The sequence below is a fragment of the Apis cerana genome, linkage group LG8 (genome assembly GCF_029169275.1).
Source record: "Apis cerana isolate GH-2021 linkage group LG8, AcerK_1.0, whole genome shotgun sequence".
Lineage (NCBI taxonomy): Eukaryota > Metazoa > Arthropoda > Insecta > Hymenoptera > Apidae > Apis > Apis cerana.
This window is the reverse complement of record NC_083859.1, coordinates 3015219-3043014: the sequence shown is the minus strand read 5'-3', so window position 1 is coordinate 3043014 and position 27796 is coordinate 3015219. Positions and strand designations below refer to the sequence as shown.

Genomic DNA, 27796 nt, shown 5'->3' with positions numbered 1-27796 from the left:
CGTGTCGTCGGTGAAACGCGTGCGTGCGTGCATGCGTGCGTGCTTATGCCCGTTGGCCATACACACGTGTGTATACACGTACACCACGGCAGGCTATGCGCGATCGTCACGTACACACGCAGACGCCTACACGAGGACGAGAGACAGCCGCCGCCGCCGCACGCTCACGGGCCCGTACTTGTACGGGACCTTTAGCGGCTCGTGAGCCACACAGTCGGGACGATCAATGACAACCCGTCCCTCCCGCCACGTCCCACGGTGCCGCTCGTGTTCACGGAAGGCACGATAAACGCTCTCTCGCTCCGGATCACGGGTCTCGGAGAGAACGTTTCCCCCACCTCTCACTCCTCACCCCGCTCCACCTTCCCCCTCCCATTTCGCGCTAGCTTCCACTCACCCCACTCTACCTACGTCTCACTAATCCCCACTCCTCTCCGTCGCTCCATCGTCGTTTCTCTCCGGCATACAGGCTGTGCCGCCGCTCCGCCAACGTCGTTCCTCGCTCTCAATCAAGATAGACGCGCGCGAGAGGCTTAGCACCGGGTGAGGAGGCGAGAGAGCGTCGGCAGAATTTCTCCGTGACTCGAGGGAGCGACCGATATATAGGGGCGGCGAGGATGACGCGGGGATCGGAGAACGGACCGAAGCCACAGGCGGCGGAACCGAGAAGGGAGACTTACCGCTTCGAGTCGCAGCCGCCGCTCGAGGGGACGACGAACGAACGAACGAACGAACGAACGAACGAACGAACGAACGAGGTGGGCAGGGTGGATGGCTTGGATGGGTGGGTGGGTGGATGGGTGGGTAGCGATGGGCGCTCGAGACACGAGCTCTCGAACAATTTCCAGCGCGAATACGCCGCGATGATATCTCCGCGGGGAAATTGCCGCGACGCTGGTGCAGCAGTTGGGGTGGAAAGGATTAATTGGTGATCCGGGTTTGTTGATAGCGTTGCTGGGTGAAATGTTGGCTTTTTCTTGTTTTCCCTTTTTTTTCGAACGGGGACTTTTTTCGAGTGAAGCGGCGGCTGGTGTTGACGGTGGAAAGAGGCTGGTTCGAGAGATTTTTGGCGTTGGGATGATTTGGTCTAGCGGATTAGAAAAATTGCCATGATTGATCACGTGTATTCTTTTTTTAAGAATTTTTTTAGAAACTTAGGATTTTTTCTCCGTCGCATTGTTAACGCATATTTTCGTTGTGTTAAAAAATAAATAAGAAAGTAAGGAACATTTATTTCTTTTTCTTACAAAGGAAATGCAATTTAGATTAGATAGCGTTGACTAAAAATTTTCCGTACTTGCAAAAACGTGAAATCAGTATTACGTAATACGACATCTGTGGTTCCAAATTTACATAAAAATGACGCTATCTCACCGCTATCTATTTTTTGCTCATTATGATACGAAAATGTCAAAAGCAAAAACTGAAATCCAACATTACTATATTATGATAAACAATTTAAGACTTCGCTATCTCCGTATACCGTACCAAAGTTTCCAAAAATACATCCTATTCTAAAAATATCAAATTCGAAGCTCGACGACAATTTACGAAAATATCACAATCGAAAGTGGCGAATAGGTGTATAAAACGCCGTTACAATTTCTTGAAAATCCCCAAAAGTCTCCCGAAAGTCTTCCTCGAATTCAACTGGTTCCCATCGCGTCTCGCAACCATCGCTGAGGGTGGCCGGTATAGAGACGCGGCAAAGCGCGGCCGAGAGAAGGAACGTCGTCGCCGAGGGAGCGAGAGAGGGATAGCGTGGGGTCCTGCGAAGGCAGCGGTGCGAACAGAGAAAGGGAGAGACGAGAGAGAGCGAATGGGAAGACGCGAGGGAGCGAGAGAGAGGGAAAGGCGGCGAGCGGATACCGGCGCAGCCTGTCTGTGCCTCTGCTTCGGAAAGTGACTAATGACTAGCCGGCCAGACCTACTCTTCTGCCACCCAACGAGAGAGAGAACGAGGGAGCGCGCGCCGCGCCGGGAGAGAACAGATACCGTAGAGGTGAGCCACTGTTATCTCGCGGCCCTCGACGACGGTCAACCGTGAAAAATGACTATCGCGACGAAGAAATATTTTACGGGCGGCGCGTTCGAGCGGCGTCGTTACGCGCCGTGAGCACACACCGTGTGCAACTAAAGGAAAAATAAAGGAAAAGAAGGAGGAAAATAAAAGAGAGAGATGGAGAGACGAGAATCGAACGGAGAAAAGAGAAGAGAAGGAATGCGCGCGAGAGAGGTTCGGCGACGGAAATCGTCTAGAAAAGGAAAGGAGAATTGCAGGGAGGAATGAGAGGAATCATAACGGCGACACTATCGGCTGGTATTTCATTGGATTTTAGAGATACGAATTTTTTCTTGTTTTCGACGGATTTTGAAATTAAATTTAAATTTCGAATTAAATACTTGCTTATATATTGTTGATCGTGCATAATATATAGTAGAGATACGAGAAATCTTATCCTCGTAAAAAATTTAAAAAAATTGATGAAAAATTAATGACACTGAATCCTAAATCTCAAATATTTTCTTAAAACATTCACGATCCGATCACGATAATCAACCTCTTTCTAATATCAATTCCTATTTCTTACACATCCGTTCCTACACATCGTTTCCCTATCCTAAAAAAAGAACTATTTCGATATCGATTGATATTGATATCTCCCCAAACTCTACACGTGGCCGTTTGTTTGGCCAGACAGAACGCATAGGTAGCATCGTGATCGACCTCGAACGTGCCAAGATCCTCGTCTCTGGTACGATTCGAGTAGTATTCGAGAGGTATAAAGCATCGTGGATCGAATGGAACGAGAGCCGCCTCTCCCCTGATCGATCTCCGCCGCGACTAGTACGCGGAACTGAATCCGGATCGGATGAACGAGGGAACCGGGCAACTTTATGCGCCTGCTCTGTTTCTCTTCCTTCCGTGAGAAGCGATCTCTCTCTCTGCCACCGCCTTCGTTGCCTCGCTCTTCGTTTCTCGCTCCCTCCTCCCTCCCTCTCACTCTCTCGCGTTACTTCCGCGCCTGGAATCCCACGCTTACGCCGCTACGAACGTCAGAGGCGTAAATCCGAGAGAGCTTCCTGGGCTGCGAAGCGTCGCGGCGTCGTTAATGATAGCTCCGAGCCGCGCTCTGCCTTTCTGCCTCGCGCTCTCTCCCTCCCCCTCGCCATGCTTCGCTATTTCCTCTCTCTCCAGCTCTGTGGCCCCGTCGCCGCCTGAGAACGCGTTTCGAGACCCAAAGCCTCGGGAAAACGCGCGTTCGTTCGCTCGTTTACTTCTACTGGCGGCCGTGAGTCGATGTCGTATGGCAGACGAAAACTTTTCGGTTTAAGATGGGGTTTATATGTAGATCGTTTTAACGTTTCGTTCACGTTCGTCATTCGAATTTTTGAATTGAATCGAATTATCAACGTTGACGTTTTTCTTTTGTCGATTAAGTATCTGTACATATTTTATTTTAACGAAAGTTACTTATACGTTTCACAATTTTTCCTATTATTTTTAATCTTGAATTAAGGATTATATTTGATTTTTCCGCGAATGATGACACTGAAATATAGAAAAGAGTATATTCTTTCTATCCTGAATCCTATTTTTTAATGAAACGTATCGGCTATTTTCTTACATACATCTTTTTTTACAACTTTTTTTCATGTTTACTTAATTAATTTATTGCCTTGTAACTTTTCCAAATCGCATACGTCATAGTTATCTATTTACGACTTTAATTATACACAATTTAAATATGTAGATCTGTGATCTCGAAGTAAGATCTGAACTGAAGAAATTACGAGTTTTTTTATATGAACTTGTGTATTTTATATACACACGATGTAAAAATCTTAAAGCGCGAATAATATGTTAATAATTCCATTCATTTCGTAATCAAACGATATCGAAGCTCGAGCTCGGTGATCATCTCCTTTTTTTACGTCACACAAATCGTGTTTTCAAGTAGTCGACATACAAGTCGAGATACAATCGGCGCAATATACTCAGATAGTCAAATGACTGTCCACTAGATAATATATTATAATTCTTTGATTTTTCTTCGAATATAATCTTCAAACTTCAATATTTAACCATATTATTAAAAATCTTTCTCGAAAAATTCCACGAGAAAATAAATTTTAATTTTATTTTAAATTTTTGTCGACTCGAAAATTTGCAATTCAATAATTTTAAATTATCAAGACAAAATCATTTCTTCAAAATGAATTCGTTTTAAAAAAATTCCAAAACTCTTAACAGGAAAAAAACTTCACGGTACATCCGTAGAGAGATGTCTGCGCAACTATCCATAGGAGGACGATCGAGAACTCTCGATAATACAACGAACGGTGTTCGCCGACACGAAGAAAGCCTCGAGAATCGATTCCAATCTGGGTGATATCCAACGTCGGACGTTCTCTCGCGCGCGATCCTCTTGTCGGAAGATCGATCCACGGAAAAGGGGATTACCATACGCCGCTCCGTCGGACAACTTATTATCGGTTATTTATCACGACGGCCCGTGACTGAAATTTTTTCGCGGCGAGCGAGTGTATCTCTCTCCGAGACTCGCAGAGATCGTTCGCGTTCCACTTGCGAGATGGGAGCCGAGCGAGGAAGAAGAGGGCCGCGGCGATCTCGCGCGTGAGAAATGGACGAGCCATTAAAGCTGGCCGAGATCGAAGGCCGCGGCGAGTTACGTCGGGAATTGCCGCGAGAGTGGATCGAGAGAGATCTGGGACACTGGTCGGACGACAAAAATGAAAATGGAGCTCAGATTTTTTGATCTTCGAAGAATATTTTAGGATGGACGAGATTTTATGGTGGAAATAGATCTTTAGTTATTATAATCCACAAAAAAAAAATCACAGAATAATGTTCAATTCAAATAATGTTTAAAAATAATCTAAATGTTCTACTTCTATTCCATTGATCCATCTAAACAATCGCAATTCATCGATAAGCTTTCCGACCTCGCCTCCCTTCCATTGCTATTCGCCTCAAACTTCAACTTTCAATATCCTGTCGTCCGTTTATATCTCTATAACGGAGGAATCCGTCCATGGATTCTAGAGACGTAGAATGTAATCGCTTCGTGACGAAACTTCGCGGAAGCGAACGTTACGTGAAGAGAGACCAGCGAACGACAACGAGCGAATCTTAACCGTTCAAGTATCAACTAATACTGCTCACATTTTACACTTCACATTGACGTTTCGAATCACTATCACTAAATCGATCCAAAATATATAATCACGAGAATTCACAAATCGTTCACATTCACAAATATAATATAACACGATTGAGAATTACGTAAAAATTCACGTAAAGTGATTGCGTATGGAAAAAAAGCAAAAAGATAATACAAATCAATAATCGCGAATATTAATTAGCAATATCTTAACCGTCCCAAGACTAAAATTGAATTGAAAATGTCTCGAAGAGCGTATCACGGTTAAAAACTATCTTTCCAAGTATCGTCCTATAAATAGAGAAACATCTTGATCGGACTTCTCGATACTTTTCGATCAGATTTCTGCAAAGAGCCGTAGGCGTTGAAACGGTTAAAAGGAAGCATCGAGGCAACCGGATCGAAGCGCCGTTGCTCGAGGCTTTGTTCACGTTGGACGAACAGCGGACACGCCATTGGCCACCAGCGCTGCCTATACGGTCCGTGTAATTAGATGTAATTAAGCAGCCACCTTATCCGACTGCCTTCTCTTCCCTTTTTCTACCTCCACCTTTCCCGTCTCACTCTTTTTCTTTCGCCTCATCCCGCCTCGTTGTATAACACCAAACTCGCGATTCATTTTCCCGACAGCCGTACCCGAGATTTCTCGCGGTTTTTCCACTTACTAGATAAATTCTCGACCCGTAACCCCATTGGACCGCCGTGCGAATTCACCGAGAAAACGTTTGCGGTCGACAGCTCGGCACTTGAGCGCCCTCACGCGAAGGCGTTTAAACGCGACAACTTCCGAGCATGCCGGTTTTATGGCGAGTTTTCGTGGATCGCGATACACGGTTGCGTTGAATACGAGGTTTGTTGTTGCCTTTCTTCAAATCTATATCTATATGTTCGTTGGCCGCCATTTTAATTTGACACCAAGTTTCGGACATTTGTGGTTATGTTACGATTTACGGTTTTTGTGGATATTTGTGTATACTTTTGTTTTAGCTAGATTATCGGATTTATCGGATAAATTTGAAAGAATTGTTCAATGTGCGACTGAATATGTTTATATTAAAATATTGTTAAATATGGCTTTAGAAATCGAACGATGTTCACGGTTGGCGAGAAATGGACAAAGTGAACGCGACACGTTTGCCTGGTATTTGCGAAACAAAGTTTAAAAACGATGACTATGAGTGTAACTGAATCGAAGCAGACTGAAGTGTGTTTATACGTGGTTAGAGTATATTCAGTGTAGTGTCGGACAAATGTGCGAACTCAATATGAAGTATTTTTAGCGCAGCTTGCTTCGAAAGATTTGGTTACCAACTATTCGACTCGTGATTTCGAGATACATTTCGTTTTACCTCGATTCGCAGGTGTTTTACGAGTCGGATCTATCTTATTCAGAATTTCTTTTTCTCTTGCTAACATCCTTCTACCTAATAATTTATTGATATCAGTGAATATTAAAAGTTATAAACATTTTTTTTCTTTTCAAATTTTACAATATCACTATTATCGTTAAATAAAATAACCAACCAATCCATAATTTGACAGAAATTCATTTCTAAAAAAATTTTCAAACCTAACCTACAAATCACTCGCCATTTACTCTACTATATAAATAAACGGTTTTGATTAAACTTGCATAAGACGACCCTTAAATCCTACGTCTCGATATGTCTTTCGAAAACAAATATAGATATATAAAATCGAATAATCATTTAAACAAAGGCAGATTTCGCGTTTTCCCTTGTTATCTCTATCCGTTCGAACAAATAAACAATTATTCTCAAACATCCGAACTTCGTCTGACTGGTTGCAATTCCCCGGAACTGTTCGTATATTCCGCTTCAGCGGCATTCCGCGAGAAACACACGATAATCTCTATACTAGAAACAGAGACTACTCACCTTGTTATGCGGCAACTGTGTGGGCACGTACAACGGTGGATCCAATCCGGGACTCGTCACCGCGTGACGTCCGATAATCCTGTCCGCCGGTTTCGCGTCGTATCCTTCCGGCTGCCCGATGTGGAACCCCTTGCTCTTCACCCAGAATCGAAACTTACTGTTCTCCGCACTGTTCACTTCCTCACCTCTCAATGTTCGCAATATACGCGCGTACTTTTTAATCGTGATCGTCTTAGTCTTCGCCAAATCACCGTACGTTTTGATCACCCACGGTTGATACGCGTTGAACATACTATCGTTCTGAAACTTCTTCGGTAGACTCGCGTTCTCCGGTTGTCCCTTTTGCATCCCGTAACCGGCCCCGTTTACACCAGCCGCGATTCCAGAGAACGGCATGGGCACGCCGTTCTTCGAGTCCATCGCGTTACCACCGTTTCCATTCCCGACGTAGGCATTGTTCAATCCGGAAGCGGCCGAGCTCAACGAACCACCGGTCATATTCGAAATGTCCAGATACGAAACGGATGAGCTCTTGCCCAGGTTCGTCGCGTTTCCCACGAACGTGGCCATAGACGAAGACATATAGGGTATCGGGGTAGGCATGCTGAGACTACCAGCGCATAGACCGGCGGTTGGACTCGAGGCCATGCTCAATCCAGCCACGGAAGCGTACGTAGACACATCGGACATGTTCGTGGTTTGCCAACTGCTGGACAGCACACTGTTATTGGACACAGCATCCGACGTCGTGGATACCGACGTCGTGGACGTTTTCGTTTGCGCGTTTCCGGATCTCGACACAGAACCACCGCGACTTTTCGACGAGGGACTCGTCTCGGGTGACGACGAGGACGCGTTCGAAGAGGACGAAGATGTCGCTTTAGTCGCGTTCGTCGATGTACCACGTGACTTCTTGGTAGGTGGCTCGTCTCGTGCACTCGCGTTCATCGAGTTCAGATTACCGTGGGACGGGCTGTTGTTGTTCTCGGACCTTGAACGTTTGCTGGACGAGCCAGTGGCCGACGCGGATTGTCCCGACGGGGTCGGGGAATTGTTCACTGGCACTCTGCGACGGAGTCCCATTGTCGCGCTGGCCATTATTCCTCGGGTATATTTAGTGCCGACCGCTAGCCGGTTTCCCTGCTGACGATCGATTTCACACTGTCACTAGTTCACCGGCCGCGTCGTCGTCGATCACCGAAACCGTCAGCCGCCAGCATTATCGTTCGTACGCGGGTACACGCGCCGACAGACGGACACGCAGACACGTACACGCGGCCGCGCGCGCACAGATGGGACGAAATACACGAGACGACCGATACCACACCGAGCGAGGGTTGTCGGTTGTGTGTGCTTGTCGGACTGGGCTGTTGTATATCGACGTCCACGATGTCCAGTGGCGACGGTCCAGTCGTTCTCGTGTCGGGATGATGCCGCGTCCGGAAAATCGGGACCCGGCCGCTCGCGTACGAGTTGCCTCGGCTGAAAAAGAAAAAGAGCAATGGAACGTGTGACAAGTGGAATTAGCTATGCACTATTAACCGACGGAAACGGTTTAAATGAGGCCGGCTCCGCTAATGGACTGGCCAAGTATGTAGGTGGAAACCTATCGGCGGACAGGGTAATAACGCGATGCTGAAATTTAAATATTAGAAATCGATCTTGCTTGCCTCCTTTCCTTTCCTCTATCGAGAAAAATTTCTTCGCCATTTTTGGATCGAGAATCGTAATATTTGAGATTCCGTATTAAACGATAGTTGTAGCATTACTTATCATGAACAGTTTTTGATAATAGTTTCGACATTTGAGAGTAGATTTATGAATTAGGTTATATGTAGATTAAAAATGATATTTGTCAAAATTTTGTCTTGATTAACAACTCTAATTGGACTTATATTTAACTGAGATTTTTTTTTTTGTAGAATTATTTTGTTTAATTTACATACTATTTATAAAATATATATGTAGTCGTAGCTCAACTCTCGTACAATATCAACAATGCAATTCCACTGTAGCGAAAGAATTAATATTGCATTAAAAACAAAATTGCATTAATATTGTGTTAATATTAAAATATGTTTATAGTCATTTTGCAATAAAAGTTAATCGAATCCTCTGTTGATTGTATAAAAATAATTTAAGATTATTTAGGTTAAAAAAAAAGTGTATAGTCAGGATCTAGAGTCTTAATACTAAATAAACTATAAATAATTGATATAGTGATATTATAATGATAGAAGACCAAACGTAATAAAAGAAAAAAAACTTGTCCAAAATGTAAATTATACGGACGTCTCCGAAAAAATATCGAATCGTTCAATTTTGAGAGGTTAAGAAATAATAATGTCGCGTAAAAAAATATTTCCCAAAAACGTATGTTATACTGTATGTCTCTCAATGTCTACATTTGTATAAACGACATAACAATTGAAAATTAACATCACACGGCCCTGAAATTCGAGTTTTTTTTTTTATCTTTCCTTATGTATATTTCATATTGCCGTTTCAAAATACAATTTTTAACCATGAAACCGATTTTATAATTTCGCAATTTCGCAATTCGTATATAAATTCTTTTCAATCGATAAATAAAAAAAGGAAATAATGATAACAATTAATATCAATTTCAATAAGAGAAAATGTTAATGCGTTAATGAGGTTAGAGAGGCTTGTCAGCACGTCAGAATCCTTATCTCGTTCGAGAAGACTGTCAAAGGATTGGTGTCCGTCAGGATTAACCTCGGTGAAAGAAAGTATTATGAACGCGAAATGCATTTCCGTCTATCATCGTAACGCGTCTCTACAACCTTTAACAGTGTTTCCTAGTTAACGGTAAAAACTTCCTTCCATTAAAGATATTATTCCTTTCTTCCTAACCTCAAAAAAAAAAAAAAAGGAATACCGTAAAAAGACGAGCACCATCAAAACTTCATCGTTACTTTCGAGTCGAAAATTGAAAATAACAGAAAAAAAGAACACTTGTCGATGTTTTTTAAACGTTTAACGAGATCGATATAAAGATCGAAAGATTCTTCGCCACGGTGTAACGAGCCGCGTTTCCGTCACACGTAAAACGACATTCGTCCTCGAGAGGATTGCAAAGGCTCGAAAACACTGGGAAAAGGAGCAAAGGAAGGTGGAGGGGGAAGGGGGGAGGAGGAGGATTGTAATGGTGGGTCGTCGGTTGTCGTTCAGCCACGAAGCTACAAATTCGCACGTCACCCGACTATTCGGGCTCGTGCATGCGCGTCGCTAATGGATTTTCGTAAGACAGGTGTTAGAACGGCCGCGCGACATAAATGGTATGCAATTAGACACGAGCGCGACTCGGACGGTGGCGCGGCGAATTAGGAAACCGGTTATTTAACCAGCCACCGACTTCCTTCGCGTGTCGTGACCGCTTCCACTATGCTGACGAGTCGTTGGCAAAGTAGCGAGGCGTGCAACATTTTTCTTTTTTTTTTTTTTTTTTTTTCCTATTTTCGAAAATTTTCGAATAGAAGATATTATGGAAACGAAGAAAATTTTATCCGAAACGAAAGTTTAATCGAATAATATTTTATGATGTTGGAGAATAAATTTGGCGAATTATAGATAAACAAATTATCGATGATTGCGCGTCTGATAAATATTCGAAAGCGAAACAAGCATTTTATTCAAAAATCAATCGATCGTGTATCAAACACGTATATTTTTAATGTCCTGATTTTAAAATATTTCATATTACGGGATATAAATATATAAATACATAATTTGAAGTCACGGAATCGTGTTTGTTAATTATAATTATCGTGTTTGTAAACCACTGTCACGTAGTCGAACGAGAGAAAAGAAAGAGAGAAAGTGGGAAAGCGGTTCACGAAAATGGAGAAGCGAACTTTTAGCATTCCCTCGCCGCCCCTCGCCCTTCACCATTACGTCCCATGATTCTATACGCCCTATCTCCTAGATCAAACTAACCTCCGCGACGCGACGGTCTGTTATGATCGAGTCGGGACGAAATTTTTCTTCCTCGATGGGAACATCGAACGAATTTCAAGTTAAATTTTTTTTACTAATGTTTCTGAAATAGAAAAGTATGAAAAAAATAAAAGAAAAGTTCTTTGTTTAATCTGTCAATGTACATGTAGAAGATCTATCTAATCTCTTGTCGCTTAATCAAATCGATTAATATTTAAATAAATTTTGTTTATACGTTGAACAAACATTACACCTTACTAAAAGCAAACTATGAGCATCCTTGTGCATCCCATGCTCTCAGAAATTCACTGTCGAGATTAGGATTGGAGGATTCTTCCCGATTAGAAAGTAACCTGATTCGCATAAGTATTCGTATAATTGAACCAAATTTTGTTTTCATAATTATCGCGAACGATACGACAACCGTAACGAACTGCAAGTATATTGAGAGATAGGCCGTGTCAGATAATCGCGAAGCAAACTCGACGCTAATTCAATAAGGCCGATCGCGGACCATGCGTCGCGATAGCCTGGATCGTATAATGAACTCGCGGCGATGTATCCACGCTCCTTTAGATAACAAGTGAAACGAAAGGAAAGAGAAAGGAGAGAAAGAGAAATATATATATATACATACAGGGAATTCCCGTCGACATGTTTAAAATTAACCTATCACAAAAGCTGATATTCACATGAATAATGTTGTCATATTTTTTTCGAAAATTTGAAACTAGATCCAACGATGTCTCGTCTATCTATCTCGTCGATCTATTTCGAAAATATCGTTGAAATATTATTAAAAAAAAAAAAAGCAATTAAGATGATAATTTTAATTGGATTTTAATTTTAAAGACACGGAATTCTTGATTTTTTCTACACCTACGCGATACCGTGTCGTGAAAAATTTTTATTACATTTTACTTCTAACAATTTGAATCAATTTGGATTTTTTTCAATATTCATTAGATCTTTTCCCAAGATTTTTTAGCAAATATCGGTACACACATGTCGTGACGTTCGACACTTGAGTCACGATCCTTATTAACGTGACTCGTTAAATATCAAAGTCTATCGATTTTTCTTTTTTTTTTTTTTTTCTCGTTAAGAGAGTAAGCATTGGCCGGCAACAAACGGTTGAAAGTTTGTCTTCTGGGAATTTCGATAACTATTTTGGGATGGAGATTACGCGAGCCATCGACTATTTTCGGCCTCCCTGTACGATATTACACAAGTGTAGTAGTTTCACTTTTCACTTCTGACACGTTCTAATTACTCACGCTTGATAATAAAATAACATCGAGTTATCGCTAAAAAATAAAATAAAAAAAGAAAAAGAAAAAAAGGAAATAGTCTTGAATAACCGTTACATAGAAGAAACAAAATTCCAATTATTCCAATTCGGAACATCAGAGTTTCTATTTCCGTCAACCAACTTCAAAACCGAATATCTAAGCAAGAGAAGTTAAAAATTTCTCAGCGTGGTCTCTCGACAACGAAATTTCATAAATATTCAAAAATCCTGCTCAAATTTCACTTTCCACGACTTGACGTTCCATACCCCTTTTCCATACCCATACCTTCTTCCCGTCATACGTGTGCTATTTACACGCGTATTTTTCTTCTTTTTTTTTCCAAATTACAAGCCACGAAAGCCTATATACTCGATCGAGGACGGGAGGATCGTGTCGTGGAAATCGATCGCGAGGAATTACGATCCACGGTGAAACGATAACGAAGAGTCCGAGAAGGGAACCGATGGAACGAGGCCGATAGCCTCGCCACGATATAACCGAGCTCCTTTAGGTGGCAGAAACGAGGTCTTTAGCGCGGCTGCGGCTTAAGGCGCGCTGCTGCTTACTGTAAATTATCTTCGGCGTCATTATCAAAGATTGCACGCGCGACCAAGAATGAAAATCGAGGGAAAGAAAAAAATGGACGCCTGTCCATCCTCTACTCGAAACACTTTTTGCGTTTTACAGAGAAAAGCTTCTCCTTCTTTCTCTTTCTCGTTATTGCTTTTATCCGTCTTGTTCGAAATTTCTCATTATTCAAGTTTATTTTCTGTTTCTTTTTTTTGGTAATTCACCAATGTACGAATATTATACGGGATAAGGTGAAATTTGGCCGAAATTTTGGGATACAATTTTAGCTTCAGATTAGATCTTAAAACTATCATTTTTCAACTATGGGTATTTGGTAACTTGGTAATGTAATTGGAAGTGAATTAACAAGATGGAGGGTGTAATTAATCATCGAGGAGGGTCAATAATCTCGTGTTGGCGAAGAACGAAACGTGTAGCGAGCTGGAATCGGAAGATTCTTTTGTTTTCGAGAGAGTAAATGTTTCGTTGGAAAAAATATTTTTTCGTTATTTCATACTAAATAGCCCGTGTTTGAAGAATGGTAATAGGTGTGTACACCGTTGTACACGTTCGGAGAATTTGTGAATTCGGTGAATTTCCTTCACAATGCCGTTTTTTTATTTTTAAGAAATCGGTAGACCACCATATTGTTTTATATCCGGCTGTGTCAATTTTAAAACTGCGGTTTTCTAAAGTTTTTGCTCGCCCGAATATAATATAGAAATATAAAGAAACAAGGGGAAAAAGAAAAAAAAACGAAGAAAAGGAAGGAAGGAAGTGAATAAACATGCTTTCACGCTCCAAACTCGCTTTCGGAAGATCGCAGATGCAAGCGTCTGCTCTCTCTCTCTCTCTCTTCTCCATGAATATTTTTATAATATACCGCGGAAGAATCTTTTCTTTTTCTTTTCTTTTTTTTTAAGAAAAATTTACATGCACATTTACAACCCCGAAAAGAGATATTCCCATTCGAAATTTCACTATCATAATAATAATAATAATAATAATAATCCTCTCGAACAAATTCGTAAGCTAAACAAGTACAAGTATTCTAAAAGAAAAAAAGAAAAAAAGAAAATCGATCCACAGGATAAATGCACAAAAGAGAACACGAGGACAATAATTTGCTGCACTCTCGCCATTCGTTACCGTTGTTATTGTCGGCTGGAGTGGCATCAATGAATCGAAATTAAGGAGAACAATAGCAGAAGCAAGATCCATCCAGCCTTGACACGCCGCCGCTTCTTCTTCTCCGCCCCCTATATATATAATCGGATACTTCTAATCCCGTGCCCCCTCTCTATCGATAATGCAAGGCACGGATCTTTGAAATTATAGCTCGATGGAATTCGGCCGGAAAACGCGTACGATCGAAGGAATGCGGTGCGCGCACGCGGGTAAAATTGAAGCGGCCGGGAAACGAACGAACCCGACACCGACACGGCGCGGCGAGCGCCGAGGACGCTAATCGCGCAAAGGAATCGAGAAAATTGAAGGCGACACGTCACCTTTCACGCGAACTGTACGGCGGGTCGTGCCGCGATTTTCCCGATCGCCAAGCACGCAACGCCTCGAACGGAACGATTTTTCTTATCGTATATAAAGAACGCAACAAGTCTTTGGCAGGTGACGGTGTTTCCCCTTTTCTTCTTCTTCCTTTCTTTTCTTTTTTTTTTTTCTTTTCTTTTCTTTAGATACGTGGATTTTACTACGCAACGGCTCGAGATTTCGTCTTCTTCTTCTTTTTTTTTTTTGAAGTTGTAAGGAAAGGGACACGTGTATCCTTTACACGCGATGAAATTTGTATATAAGTAATCGTTTGATCCAAGTTGCGAATGATTGTTCGGTTTAAAAAAAAAAAAGATTACCCTTTTTTTCCCTTCTTTTCTTTTTTTCTTTTTTTTTTTTTTTTGTTTCAGGTTTAATTGAAAATATCATCGATTTTCACCATAACGCATATTGTTATTTCCCCGTGTATTATTAACCCTTTGAGGGCGATGAACCCGTATGTACGGGTTAACAAGAGCCGAAGAGAATACCTGTATATACGTACGCATGTATCTGGGAAAAATAATTGATACAGTGCTACAGTGTATGTACGTTTAAAGAAAATAAAAACTAAAAATACGTATAAATATATATATATACGTACGTAGATATCTAAAAAAAAAAGGAAAAAAAAAAAGCAAAGTAAAGTAAAGTAAAGTAAAGTACTAATTTGATCTCTGTAAAATTTCTATCGCATGCTTATCCGTTCATCTAACTCCTGGATAAAACAGACGTTTATATCCATTATCATGGAAATTTTTCACGTTACATTTGCCACGACTTCTTCTTGCTTCGAGATATCTAGATACCTGCTGAAACTCGTAAATTTTTTTCCAACCGAGGTTTTAATTGCAAACCTCGTATAATTCATCGAAGATGTATTCTTTCCACGCGGCACGATCTCTCAACGGAACCTCTCACCAATTTAATCTCGAGCCCCGATTCGAATGCACGATCTCGAACGTGTGTGTAGCGGTTCCGAATCGACGCGCAGAATTTTTCTCAATTTTTAGCGGGCAAACTTTTCTCCTTCCCCTCTCCGGTGGCGAGTTTTTCGCCTGTGCGTATTTTTCCAAGAACAAGAAATATCGTCCCGATTTTCCACGACCCGTCCCACTTCCGTCACGAGAACGCGGCTCCTCGTCAATTCACCCTTGCAGCTGCAACTCAACAATCCCAAAGGCGTATTCGATTTTTCCACGAACCGCCGCCGTGTTCCCCGTTCGTTTTCTCCGAACCCTTAAATCTTTCGCGTCAATTCTAATTTTCCGTCCGAGGGTTTAACACTTTCTCTTTCCCTTCTTACCCCCTCCTCCCTTCCCTCTTCTAACACGATCCGTTCTTCAGCAGAACACGTCCATTTCTAATCTAATAATTCTTCGACTCGGATTTCCAAAAGTAAGAATGGAATAATTATTATCCTTCTTCGTTTCTCGATCGATCAAATGGAAAAATTCCAATTGTCGAGTCGATGTGTATCTGATATCCAATATAATAATAATAATCTAATTTTAAATAATAATCATTAATAATTTCTTAAAACGGATCGATGGATAAATTCGCATTTTCGTCTCGCGTACGCGAAGTCACGCGGTTAAACCCAATTATCCTCCAATTTCAACGTTTCGAGCTCGAAACGACGAGATTTCTCCGTCCTCCCCTAATCCGTCTCCTTTCGTATTCCCCTCCCTCCTATCGAGGTAACGCGTCCCGATTTTCCGCGAGGCGGCCCGCTAAACGGAGCCTCTCGGCAATTTGCCGGCACGCCGCACAACTCACCGGCCCCGAGAGCGCAATCGATTACCATGGTCGAAACTCGCGGCCGCCCGATACCGGATACAATAACCCGGCCGCCGCGCAATAGCAGCCGCGCGCGCTCCTTTAGGTGGCAGAAACCGGGTTCGTGTTCTCGGGACACGGCGGCTTAAAGCGGCACACAAGTCACGTACCGGCATGGGACCACCGAGTATTATGGCGCGTCCTCTACCCTGAACCGTTTCCCCCTCCACTGCGCCCGCTGGCTCGCTCGCTCGCTCGCTCGCTCATTCACTCACTCTCTCTGTCCGTTCGCCTCGTTCCAGCGTGTACACCTTCTTCTGCCTTGGCTGGCTACCTCTCTTCGTCGACCTTCCCTCCCTCCGTCTTCGTCCCACCCGCAGTCATATACGTATTACGCGCAGCGTATATAATGTGGGTGCCGGTTGCACAGCGAGGCAGCCCGGTGTCACGCTACGTGCTTCCTGCCCGCAGGCCATGGTGTGACAAAAGGCCTTATGTCCGCCCGCTCGTGGAACACTCGTGATCGCAATGTGTAATCAAGCTCGCATGGCCACTGTATTACCACGTACACCTCTACCGTGGCCCGCGGCCATCCAAGCGCCTCTATATACAGGCGCGCACACGAGCCACACGCAACCAACCACGCACGCATGCACGCACGCACGCACGCACGCACGCACGCGAGTAACGCGCCGCTTTTGGCTGGCCGTTTCCCGCGCAGGACGCGACCCGACCCTCCCCCTCCTTTCCACGATCGGTTTCGCAAGCCGGACAGAGAGGCAGACAGGGAGAGGGAGAAGGAGAGATATCCCAGCGGCGCCCACTTTTCTGCTCGATTCGTCGCGCCATCGTACCCCAACCACCGGACCCGTGCGCTCTTTCGGAACCGATAGTCTCTCTCTCTCTCTCTCTCTCTCTCTCTCTCTCTCTCTCTCTCTCTCTCTCTCTTCCTCTCTCCAGGGAATTTTTTTTGCCGCGTCTTTTTCTCGCTTTCCTTTTTTTCCACCTTCTCGCTCGCTTTTTGTTTGCTTCTCGTCGTTGGTACTTGGATAATTTTGGACAGAGTAGGGTTTAAGATTGGACTCGGTAAATTGACAGGTAAATTGAAAGGCGATTCCAAATGAGTGGGAGACGACGCTTTCGTTTCGAGGATAAATTTAAAGACGTTGGTACTACGCCTGTTGTGTTAATTTTCTTCCCATTGTGTTTTCTTAACCAAACCAAAAAAGAAAAAGGGAAATATTCTTTATATTATTAGAAACTTCTCTCCGTACGTCACGAATTCTTAAAAAATTCTTTCGGCCTATTTGTTATTGTTGTTTATTTCATTCGCGTATTTTGTTACGCGAAGCTAATTTTTTTATTAACTCATTCGCGTCGAATTAACAAATAGTAGTTTTCGTCGATTCTCGACGATACGAGTCTTCTCGTTCGTTTTTCCACGGAACAAGGGTCGCAAAAGCGGGCCGAAGCGGAAAGTTAAGGGCGGAAAAGGGCAATCCTGCCGCGTCCCCGGTATACGTTGCACTTTTGGCAGTTTCCGAGCCGTGTCGGGATGCAGTCTGCCGCGAGTAACGTGTTTACCTAGACTATTGATCGAAGGGGGCGAGAGATCCGTGTTCGGGCAGAGGTGTGCGGCTTCTGGAAAACTTCGAGGGTGGAGGGTCGAGAATTTTTGTCGAGTTCCTCGTTGAGGGATGGGGGGAGGGGAGGGATGGGATATTCGAGAGCCAGCGGGATAGCCGAGCGTATCCGTGCGTCAGGGAAACTTTCGAGACCTCGACTCGACAACTCGACGGGGACACTCGTTGCGCCGCGCTTTGATATTTTTCCTGCCTCGATTGGAATTTTTTTGCGCGACTCGATTCTCCGCGTTTCTTCGCTTTTTTTTGCTCTCTCTCTCCTCTCCTCTCCTCTCCTCGTGTTTCATTTTACGGGAGATTCTCGCGTCCAAATTGAACGATGCGGACGAAATGTTTCTCGAGATAAATTGCGCGATATCGATGATTCTTTTTGATTCGAGATATTTTTTTACGATCCTGATCTTTCGTTACACAATTGCAATTGTTGAGCAATCGTTAATTTATATATGTACACGTTAATGTTTAAAAATTTATAATGACGTGTACGTTGAAAAAAAAAATATTTAGAAATATGGATCGAGATCTTTGTATTCAACACTTGTCGCAATTTATACTTATAGATTCGATAAAATTTTGCTAATTGTTACTCTCGATCTTCCTAATTTGATTAGATCCAAATTTTAATCTATATTTCGTTCAACGTAAAGTGGAAACAGGGAACGTAAAACTACATCCTATCCTCCATTACGATTTAATCATTTTTCCTGTAGCAACAGGAACGCAAAAAGGAAACGAAATCTTCGATCCAACTCGACGAGCAAGAATGGAAGAAAAAAAAAAGGGAAAAATAAAATAATCAGATCACCTTACCGAAAAATCGAAAGAGAAAACACCTCTAGCTCCTAGCTGTCCGAAACTTCCATCCTCCGATCCTCGATTTTGTCAATTTCAACGATCCAAAATAAAAAGAGAACACCACTGAGAAATTCACCTGTCCGATCTTCACATCGATCGCGCCGATTTTGTACGATCCGTAAACGCACTGTCTCGCACTATCTCGAAATATCGCGTCGAGAGAGAGAGAGAGAGAGAGAGAATAAATAAAAAAAAATAAAGAAATCTCTTTTCTTGAAAATCGTTCGATTCGTCAACGCGATTCGAAAAATCGATCTCTCTTCTTTATTATATCACTCTCTCCTTTCAATCAGGATTCCTTCTTCCTTCTCTCGCGCAACGATCCATTTGTCACGTTTCTTCTCACAAGCGGTTCGCACGTCTGGTAACGGAGCGCGGAAAAGCGAAAGAGAGACGGTGCGGGCCAGCAATTTCTGCGCCGGTCGGGATCTAATCCACCGCGAGCAGCCGGCCTCTCGTCATACCGACCGTTACACACACCGTGGAGAAAACGTCGAACGCTTCGGGTGTCCCGAGCGGCAGTAAGTTGAATTCCCAAACGGGCGGGTGTGGCGACCGTCCCGCAACCGAAACGGATGCCGCTATCTCCACGACTCCCGGCGTTTCTCTCTCTCTCTCCCCCTCCCTCCCTCCCTCCACTACCGCAACTTCTTTCAACTTTTCTCCAAGCCTTCCACCGATTTTTCTACCTTCCACCGTTACCACCTCTTTCTTCCCTCTCTTCTCTCCCCGGTGTCTTCTTCTTCATTGCTACGGGAGAAATCGTTCCCACGAAATCGATCCTTTTTATCACGAGAATTCGATTCTTCCACTCTTCGGGGAATAGATTCGTTTCGAAAAATTTTCCAACGAATTTCATTTACACGTACGTGTACGTCGTGATGTAACGTAATCGTGATGTGCAAGGAAAAAAAAGAAACTCGCTCGATCGATTTCGACGGAGTTGGATCACCTTGGGAATACAACGAGTCCGGCACTGCGTTTTACGGAAGGTTTCACGGAAAGGATCCGACGATTTTTCTTCCTTTTTTTCTTTTTTCTTTTTTTTTCCTCTCTTTCGAAAAGAGAATGGAAAAATTCGTGACGAGAATTCACGAAGTTGGTCGAAAATCGGGTGACGGATTCGTTCACGGTTCGACACGCCGCCGATTCGGGCTCGTGAAAGCGTGACACACGCGCGACAGCGTGCTGTCAGTGGCCGATCGGGCAACACTTTCCTCGTGACACTTTTTTTCAGCACGGATAAATGTCGGTGGTCGGATCAGGTTGTGGACGATAGCACGATTTCGCGTCGCGTGTTGTCACGCGCGACGGGTGAACCGCGGCGGTCGCGTGCGAACTCTCGAAAGAAACTCGAGCACGTCATCGTTCGACGACGGCTATGGGACGACAGGCGAAAGAAAGGCAGCGGGAGAAAGGGAGACGAAGGATCGACGGGCGACCGTTCATCTCCATATTCATGGGGGACGACGTCGAGGCGCGACGACGATTCCGTGAGCTTTAACGACCCGTAAAACGCGGCCGTGAACGAAAAAAGGAAAGAAGAAGAAGAAGAGAAAAAAAGCGCAACGCACCTTTAACCGCCACCTTTCTCGAATCTCAGAATCGCGGTGTTATCGGTCGTCACGCAGCGCCGACACCGCGATGAAAACAAAAATAAAGAGATGGTAGACGGGTCACAGACACACCGAAGAAGACACGCACACTCACTGTTTGCATTCGTCGTTGTGGACGTTCGTCGTTGCGGCTGTCGTGGTCGCGACGATCACCGAGACTGGCCGATATATGCTCGTGCGTCTGGCGGCACAGCCGCGAGAAAAAGAAGGGAAAGAGCGAGAAGAGAGAAAACGTTGGCTGAGCGCGCGGAAGTGAAAAAAAAAAAAAAAAAAGAAAAGGAAAAAAAAACAAGAAAAGGGAAAGGAAGAAAACAAAACACGGCACGACCGGAGAGTCGAAGATGAGAAGTAGGAAAAAAAACAGAAAGAAAGAGAAGAAAAAAGAAGAAGCGCGACTCGCGGAACACTTGACGCGGCGCGCGGCTATACAACATACAAACACACTACTATATCACCGACCTGCACGAGAGCACCAGTAGCCAGCCGTAGTTCTCCTGGATCCTCACGTATCCAGCGTGACGATCCGTGCGTGCCGCGTGTCCACGTTCCGAAAGTGTCACCTCCCTCTCCAGTCGGTCGGCTTCAGACGTGTGCACCGGCGAAGATCCGTGAAAGGAGGAAGAAGAGGCGAGAGATCGGGGCAAGCCAGTCGCGGTTGGACGATGTCGGTGGCGCGCACTTCTCTCTCTCTCTTTCTGTCTGTCTCTCTCTCCCTCTCTCCCTCTCTCTCTCTCTCTCTCTGCCACTCGTCGCACCTTGATACTCTCCGTCTTTCTTTCCTCCTGTATTCCTGCACCTCTCTCTCCCTCCCACTGTCCTTTTCTTCTTTACTTTACTTTTCTCTTTTTTTTCTATACTTTTGCCTCGGTCCGTCACTTGTCTCTTTCCCTTCTCCTTTCGTGATGTTCTCTCTCCTTCCTTTTTCTCTTCCCACCTTTACTTTTCCACGCTTTTCCACGCTTTTCCTTTTTTCCTCCCTTCCCTCCTCTTTTTTTTTCTTTTCCTACGTTTCGTAACTTCCCTTTTACAAAACCACCAGCGCGCACGTTCGACGTCGCGCGGCGGCAACGAGCCGAGTATAGGAAGAGAGCAGCAAGAGACGTGTCCGCGCGAGACGGAAAGGAAAAGGAGAGCGCGCGCGCCCCGTGAAAGAAAGAGGAAGAAGGAGGAGAGTAGGAGCAGATGCCGAAGGAAGAGGCGGTTCGGGGCGCGGGAGGTGGAAAACCGAGCGACGGTGGCGGCGGCGGCAGACTCGGTTGACTCGGTGGCCGAGCGGTATCTCACCCGCGAAAAGCGTCCCGCGATCAGGTGACAGCGGGAGTACACACCGGCGCTACTCAGGAGCGAGAAAGAGGGACGGACGGCCGTGTGCGCGCAACACGAGAGGAACTGAGCGAACGAGACGGAACGAATGGCCCGCTCGAGCTCCCAACGGAGACAGAAGCCTAGTGGCTGTGGTGGAGGGGGCGCGTGGTGGGACGGCGGGAGGTTAAACACGCCGAACGCCGGCCAACCGACAGAGAGGGAAGTGGGAGCGAGAAGGAGGGAGAGAAACCGATAGCCGGCGCTCGTGCGTTTCGAGTGTGACTGACGGCGAAAAGAGAAAGAGACCCAGGGAGATTGGCGGAGGAGAGAGAGAGAGAGAGAGAAAGAAAACAGAAGAGAGTAAGAAGAGTAAGAAGAGGAAGAAGAGAAGGAAGAAAAAGAGAAAGAAGGGCAAAAGGAAACTGGGGAGGAAATCGACGGAGAAAAAGAAGACGACACGACCGTCCCGCCAGGAAGAACAAAGAGAAGTAACGTGCGTAACGAGGACGTGGAAGCGTAGGAGCGAAGGAGCAAGGGAGATGGGAGAAAACGGATATAGAGGCGGCGTATAGCGGCGGGTACGCGATGCGCGACTCGCCGGGGTGGAAGAGCGTGCGCGCGCGCGCGCACGTTTCTCTCGAAGGGGGAAGTCGAGGGAGAGAAGGGCTCCCTGATCGCTTCTGAGTGCAAACGGTTCGGCGTGCGGTGGGACACTGGCAGGCGGGCGGCTGGCTGAAACTGCTGTGGATAGCGGGTGGCGAGCGGTGCGATACTCTACGGGACGGGACGGGCCGAGAGCCGGGCCGGGACCCCCATCCACCTATACGGAACGCACACAACCGTTCCGTTCGTTGGTCGTTCGTTCGTTCGTTCGTTCGTTCGTTCGTTCGTTCGTTCGTTCGTTCGTTCGTTCGTTCGTTCGTTCGTCGTTCGTTCGTCGTTCGTTCGTCGGTCGGTCTCCCTTCGAACACACACAAAGAGAGAGGGAGACTCGACGGACGCGCCACGCAGAGAGCGCGACACACAGCCGCGTTCTCACACGGATAGTGAGTCAGGCAGGCGAATAGGCTGGCAGGCAGGCAGACAGCCAGGCAAACAGACAAACAGGCATGCAGGCAGACAAGCAGGCAGGCAGGCAGGCAGGTAGGCAGGCAGGCAGGCAGGCAGGCAGGCAGGCAGGCAGGCAGGCAGGCAAGCAGGCAGGCAGGCAGGCAGGCAGGCAGGCAGGCAAGCAAGGCAGCTTCGGCTATATATGAGCCATAGCACGTTACTACGCCAACGGCACTGCCTGCCCTCGGCTCGATTCGGTCTCGCTCGGGCGGCCGCGTTAGTCCGACTTTGCCGTCTTCGTCGACCGCTACGCTCCGTCCTTGTCGTTCTCGCTAACTCGTCTTTCGGCGCTTCTCTCTCTCTCTCTCTCTCTCTCTCTTTCCTTCCTTTTCCCTCTATCTTTCTCCGTCCCTCGTTCTCTCTGGTGCTCCGTTTCGTGCCGCTACTCTCCTCCTGCCTCTCATCCCTCGGATCTCCTCGTCGTCGTTTTCCTCCCCCTTCCTCACGCTTCAGCCCGATGCTCTCTTCCGCAAGCGCGCACGATCCACGTCTCTCTTTTTCTCCACGCTTCTTCTCCTTCTCTCGGATTCTCGCCTTCCATCCTTCTCCATTAAACGGACCCTCCGTCCGATCGTTTCTCTCGATCCGTTCTCTGCACCGCTCCCTCGTTCTCTTTCTCGAAGCGTCGGCTTCTCTTTGTCGCTCCGTCCTCGTCGTTTCGCGGCTACCTCTCGCTCGCTCTTCAATCGTCTGTCGCGTTCTCTTTCCAATCCCACGCTCGCTCCTCGTCACGCCTCGTTCTCGCGTCGTCCTCCTCGTTTTCCCGCTATCTCTCTCCGACCCTCGTCGGCTCGTTCTCTGTTCCCTCTCTTGGAGAGCGTTCGCGCGCGCGCGCGCGCGCCCACACTCGAGCGGTAGCATATCGTAGGTCTGCCTGCCTACCGGAGCTTTTCAGACACCGATGAACGTGCTGGAGGCTCGAAAGCACGACGCAGAGAGAAACGGAGAAGGAGAGAGAAAGAGAAGGAAAAGAAAAAAAGAAGGAGGGGAGAAAAAAAGAGGCTGCAAACGAAAAAAGAGACGAGTCGAGCGGGAAGGAGCGAGAAGGAGCGAGATAAAACGAGACGTGACCGCGGGGATGTAACGGGTGTGTATGGAACGACGACGACGACGACGACGACGACCGGCGGGCGCCTTGTTCACGAATTTTTCGCCGCGGGATGAGATTCGTGAAGCCTGCAGCCGGCAGAGGTGGAAATTGCTTCCAGAGAAATTGGATTTCACGATAATGGCGCGAATCGGTTGCACAGATTTCCAGGAAACCAAAACGGGTGGAAAGGAGCGGGAACCGGCGGTCCCGCTTCGATTCATCCCGGCCCACTGTAAATTTCTCGATACACGCGACGATACAACCGTAACTACTATCCGTGAACTCGCCGCTGTTCTCGTTTCGACTTTCTGGGGAAGGGGGGAGAGAAAGAGAGAGGGAGAGGGATCCCTGGCAACCGTCGCGCAACGTGGAAATTATTCTTCTTCGAGTTTTTTCTTCATCCCATCATTTTTATAAATAATACCGAATTATCGATTCGCGTAACATCGTATCGTAGAATCAGGCGAAATCGACGAAATTAATTCGATCATTTGAGTAAAATTTGCTCGTAAATTGTGCTTTTTCTTTCGTTCGAAATCGCCTCACTTTCGGTTCGGTGAGGAAAGAAAGACGTGCGTTTAGCAGTTAATTTCTAGCTTCGCGGTTGATACAAGACTTTTACACGCTTCGAAATTTCCTCCGTTTAAGCAGATTTACGTAATATCTTCGTCGCTGCTAATTGGCTGGCCCTTCAAAGCGCAGCCAGTCACTGCTGGTTACTATCGCAAACAGAATTAGCGTGATTTGCGGTTACGGATCTTTCGTTTAAACGTTCGCATGGAAAATCCATGTGGAACTAACGGAGCTCCGGGTGGAGTTTCGACCGTAACTATTCTTATAATTTTAATTTTTTTTCTTCGGTGTTCAGTTATCAATTATCGATAATCGTTAATCGATTGGCTTTTTTTTTGATTGCGAAATGAGTTGAAATGACGTTTAAACTCAGCATTTCTGTGATTCTTAGTGATTACAATATGTTAGATAATGAATAATATATATATATATATAGAAAAATAAAAATATAGAAAGCGTTCTTGTCCTGATATTTTTCCTGATATTTCTCAAAATAACTTGGCAATTTAATTAAAAATTATTTATTATTTTCCTGAGAGAATAACATTATCGCGTATACGATCAGTGCTGTCGAAAATTGCGCGGAAACAAACTAAAAAATAAAACGAAATCATCATTTTTCCGAGAGGACGATGGATATTTTCGATATTCCAAAACTTTGACTTTAACAATTCGACAATTTCCCTAACAATCGTCGCGAAAAACGCCCCACCATTAATTCCAAGATCCGATATCCCGATGGGCAAAATTTAATGCTCGAATTTACTTCGATAATTTCAAACCGCGTATAATAACCGCGCGATTCTTCGCAGGGAGCTCGTGCCTCGATCTCCACCCGCTCGAGATCGTCCCGAGGGATAAGCGAGGGCAAGCAAAGGCTGTTGCCCGATTCCGAAAGGAGTTAGCCTTTGGTGACAGGAAGCGGAGGAGATCGGTCACCGCGCGCGGAAGCCTGTCCGCTTCCGATCGGGGACAAGTCGGTCTCAGCTATTCCAACGAAGTATTCCTCGCACACGGACGAAAGAAAGAGACGGAGATGGAGGGAAGGAGGAGGAGAGGGAGGAGGAAGGAGGAGGAGGAGGAGGAGGGAGAGGGGGGCGATGAGCGCAGTCGCCGAGTCTGCGAAGTTGCCTTAATCTCGATCCGCCTGTCTCTCTCCATCCCCCTCCCTCTCTCTATCTTTCCGCCTCTATCTTCCCCTCCCGCCACCTCTCCCCCCCTCGTCACTGGGAACGACAGACTTTGAGGGTGACTTTGAACGAGATAGAGAGTTCGAGAAACGAGAAAACGAAGCGTGGAAGCGGAGAAGAACCCGTGGGCTCGTCCGTAATCCGGGTAAAGAAAGAAGCTGGCTAGAGGTAGTGGAGGCGACATCGTGGAGGACGGGTAGGAAAACGATGAAAGAGAGAAGAGAGAGGAGAGGGACGGGAGAGGAGAATACCTGAGCACAAAGGCACTCGACATGGCGAAATACAGGAGAGTCGTCCAGAGAGAGAGAGAGGGAGAGAGAGGGAGAGGGAGAAGGTGGACCCGCATCACGCGAGGTTCACGCTCAAAGCATCGGCTTTGGGACTCTTGGAAATTCGTGCATTCGTTTTGAGTTACGATTATACGATCGTAATGTTGATGATATATATATATATATGTTGTAATATATTCTGATAATATATGATCAGAGTCTCTTTCTTCCTTTTCGAGCTAATTGAAATTATTAATTGGATCTGCTTTTGGTTTCTTTTTGTACACGATTTTTAAAATTTCCAGAATTTCAACGTTGATGAAAGGAGGAAAATTACTCTCCTCCTTTGCACGAACGCACAAAGGACAAAATTCTAACCATCGTGTCTATCGTGCGATTATCTAAAAAGAAAAAAAAATATATATATGTATATAATTCTGTCGAGTCGTCGATTTTCAAAGTGGAGGAAAGACGAGCCGTATATGGACACTAGTAGTATCACGTAATCTCTACTATCTCGTCCTTGTACGACATCTAATTAGGACACCGTATTGGACGAAGTAAGAGACCAAGTGTGTAACATCGTCGTGTGGCTAAGGACACGATCACCTCGCTCTAACCTTCTCCGTCTCGCTTCGTCTAACGCAACGCTTTCGACTCCTGTTAATCCCGCGAATAAAACCCGGAACCTTTGCATTTTTCTCCAAAAAACCACGACAATCAGAATCCAAACGCGCAGAACGGATAGCGCGAGAAGGCAACGCTTTTGCAATCGTTGCAAAAAAAATATAAAACCCCCGTTGGATTCCACAATAGTCGACATGCTGCGCAACAAGGAAACACGAAAAGAACGAAAGAGGGAAGAAGGGATACCGCCAAAATTTCTCCTTACTTTCTTTACAAATCGAAAAGGTGTTGCGCGAGTAACAACACCTCGCGAAAATGAAACGATTTTCGCGAAAAAGCCGTTTTGACCAACGATGTCAAAGCTTATTTCGTATTTCCTTCTTCCTGCCCGAAATCGAAAGATTCGCTCGAGAACGTGCCGATTTTCGACGAAAGCAAAAAAAAAAAAAGAGAGGGAAGGATCGATAACAACGCCGAAATTTTTCCATACTTCCTTCGCGGAAAGGTGTTCCACGAACGACATCAACACCCTGCTCGCAACGGGGGAACGGGCCCGAGAGTGAATTCGCCGTGAGAAGGGGAGGGGAGGCTGGGTGCAGTGCGGGGGACGCGAAGAGAGAAAGAGAAGGGTACGCGAGATGAACACGCAGTGGGAGGGCGGTACCCCCTTAACACCGGGCACGAGGCAAAAAGGAGTCCAGCTGCGCTGCATCCTTGTCCGGGCTGCTCTCCCCGAAGGGAGCCGGCCCGGATTATTAAAATGCCGGATAGGGATGGGGAAGAAGAGGGTTCCGTTCCACTGTTACCGGGGCCTGCGTAGCCCACGAAACCGGTACAACCCTCCGCCTCCCTTTCTCTCCGCTTCCTCCCCATTCTCGTCCAACCTTCTTCGATCCCCGTTCGGGCCTCTCTCTCGCTCCCTCTTTCTCCTTCCAGAGAGAGAGAGGGAGGGAGAGAGACGGCTGATTCGGTATTCAAGCTGGAAGTCGGTGGTGCACACGGGCCGCTGCATAAAATCTCCCTAAAAACTCCCTCCCTCGACAATGATACCAATCAACCGGAGGCCGCCATCGAGGCCACCAATCAGGGAGGCTTTGACGCGCGGCGACAACGTTTTTTGGGATTAATTCTCGGGATGACGGGGCGACACTTGGTCCCTTGATCGTCGGGGCGACGTCGGGGAAACAGAGAGGTTGGACAGAGAGGATTGAATCGACGGAACCGATCCGATCCGTGTTTTAATTTTAACCCGTGGGTGGGGCGGGAGGAGGTAAGGCGAGGTAAT

General features: G+C 45.7%; 1 protein-coding gene and 1 long non-coding RNA gene across 10 annotated transcripts in view; one reads left to right on the top strand and one right to left on the bottom strand.

The window, feature by feature from the left end:
• LOC108004152 (uncharacterized) overlaps nucleotides 1–27796 on the bottom strand; it is a 107425-nt gene that overhangs the window by 44570 nt on the left and 35059 nt on the right. For 5 of the 9 annotated variants that reach the window (XM_062078096.1, XM_062078095.1, XM_062078097.1 and 2 more), the window contains exon 4: nucleotides 7085–8566. In XM_062078096.1, the coding sequence (XP_061934080.1) occupies nucleotides 7085–8182 (1098 nt within the window). In that variant the 5' untranslated portion in view covers nucleotides 8183–8566. Of the gene's footprint in view, nucleotides 1–7084; nucleotides 8567–18686; nucleotides 19353–20305; nucleotides 20622–20806; nucleotides 22133–27796 lie in introns of those variants that run through there. The other 4 variants (XM_062078093.1, XM_062078098.1, XM_062078099.1 and 1 more) reach the window with 4 other exon arrangements.
• On the top strand, nucleotides 1820–26092 carry LOC133666542 (uncharacterized). Its single transcript, XR_009830794.1, has 2 exons — nucleotides 1820–2002; nucleotides 25238–26092. It is a non-coding gene; the product is annotated as an uncharacterized LOC133666542 (long non-coding RNA).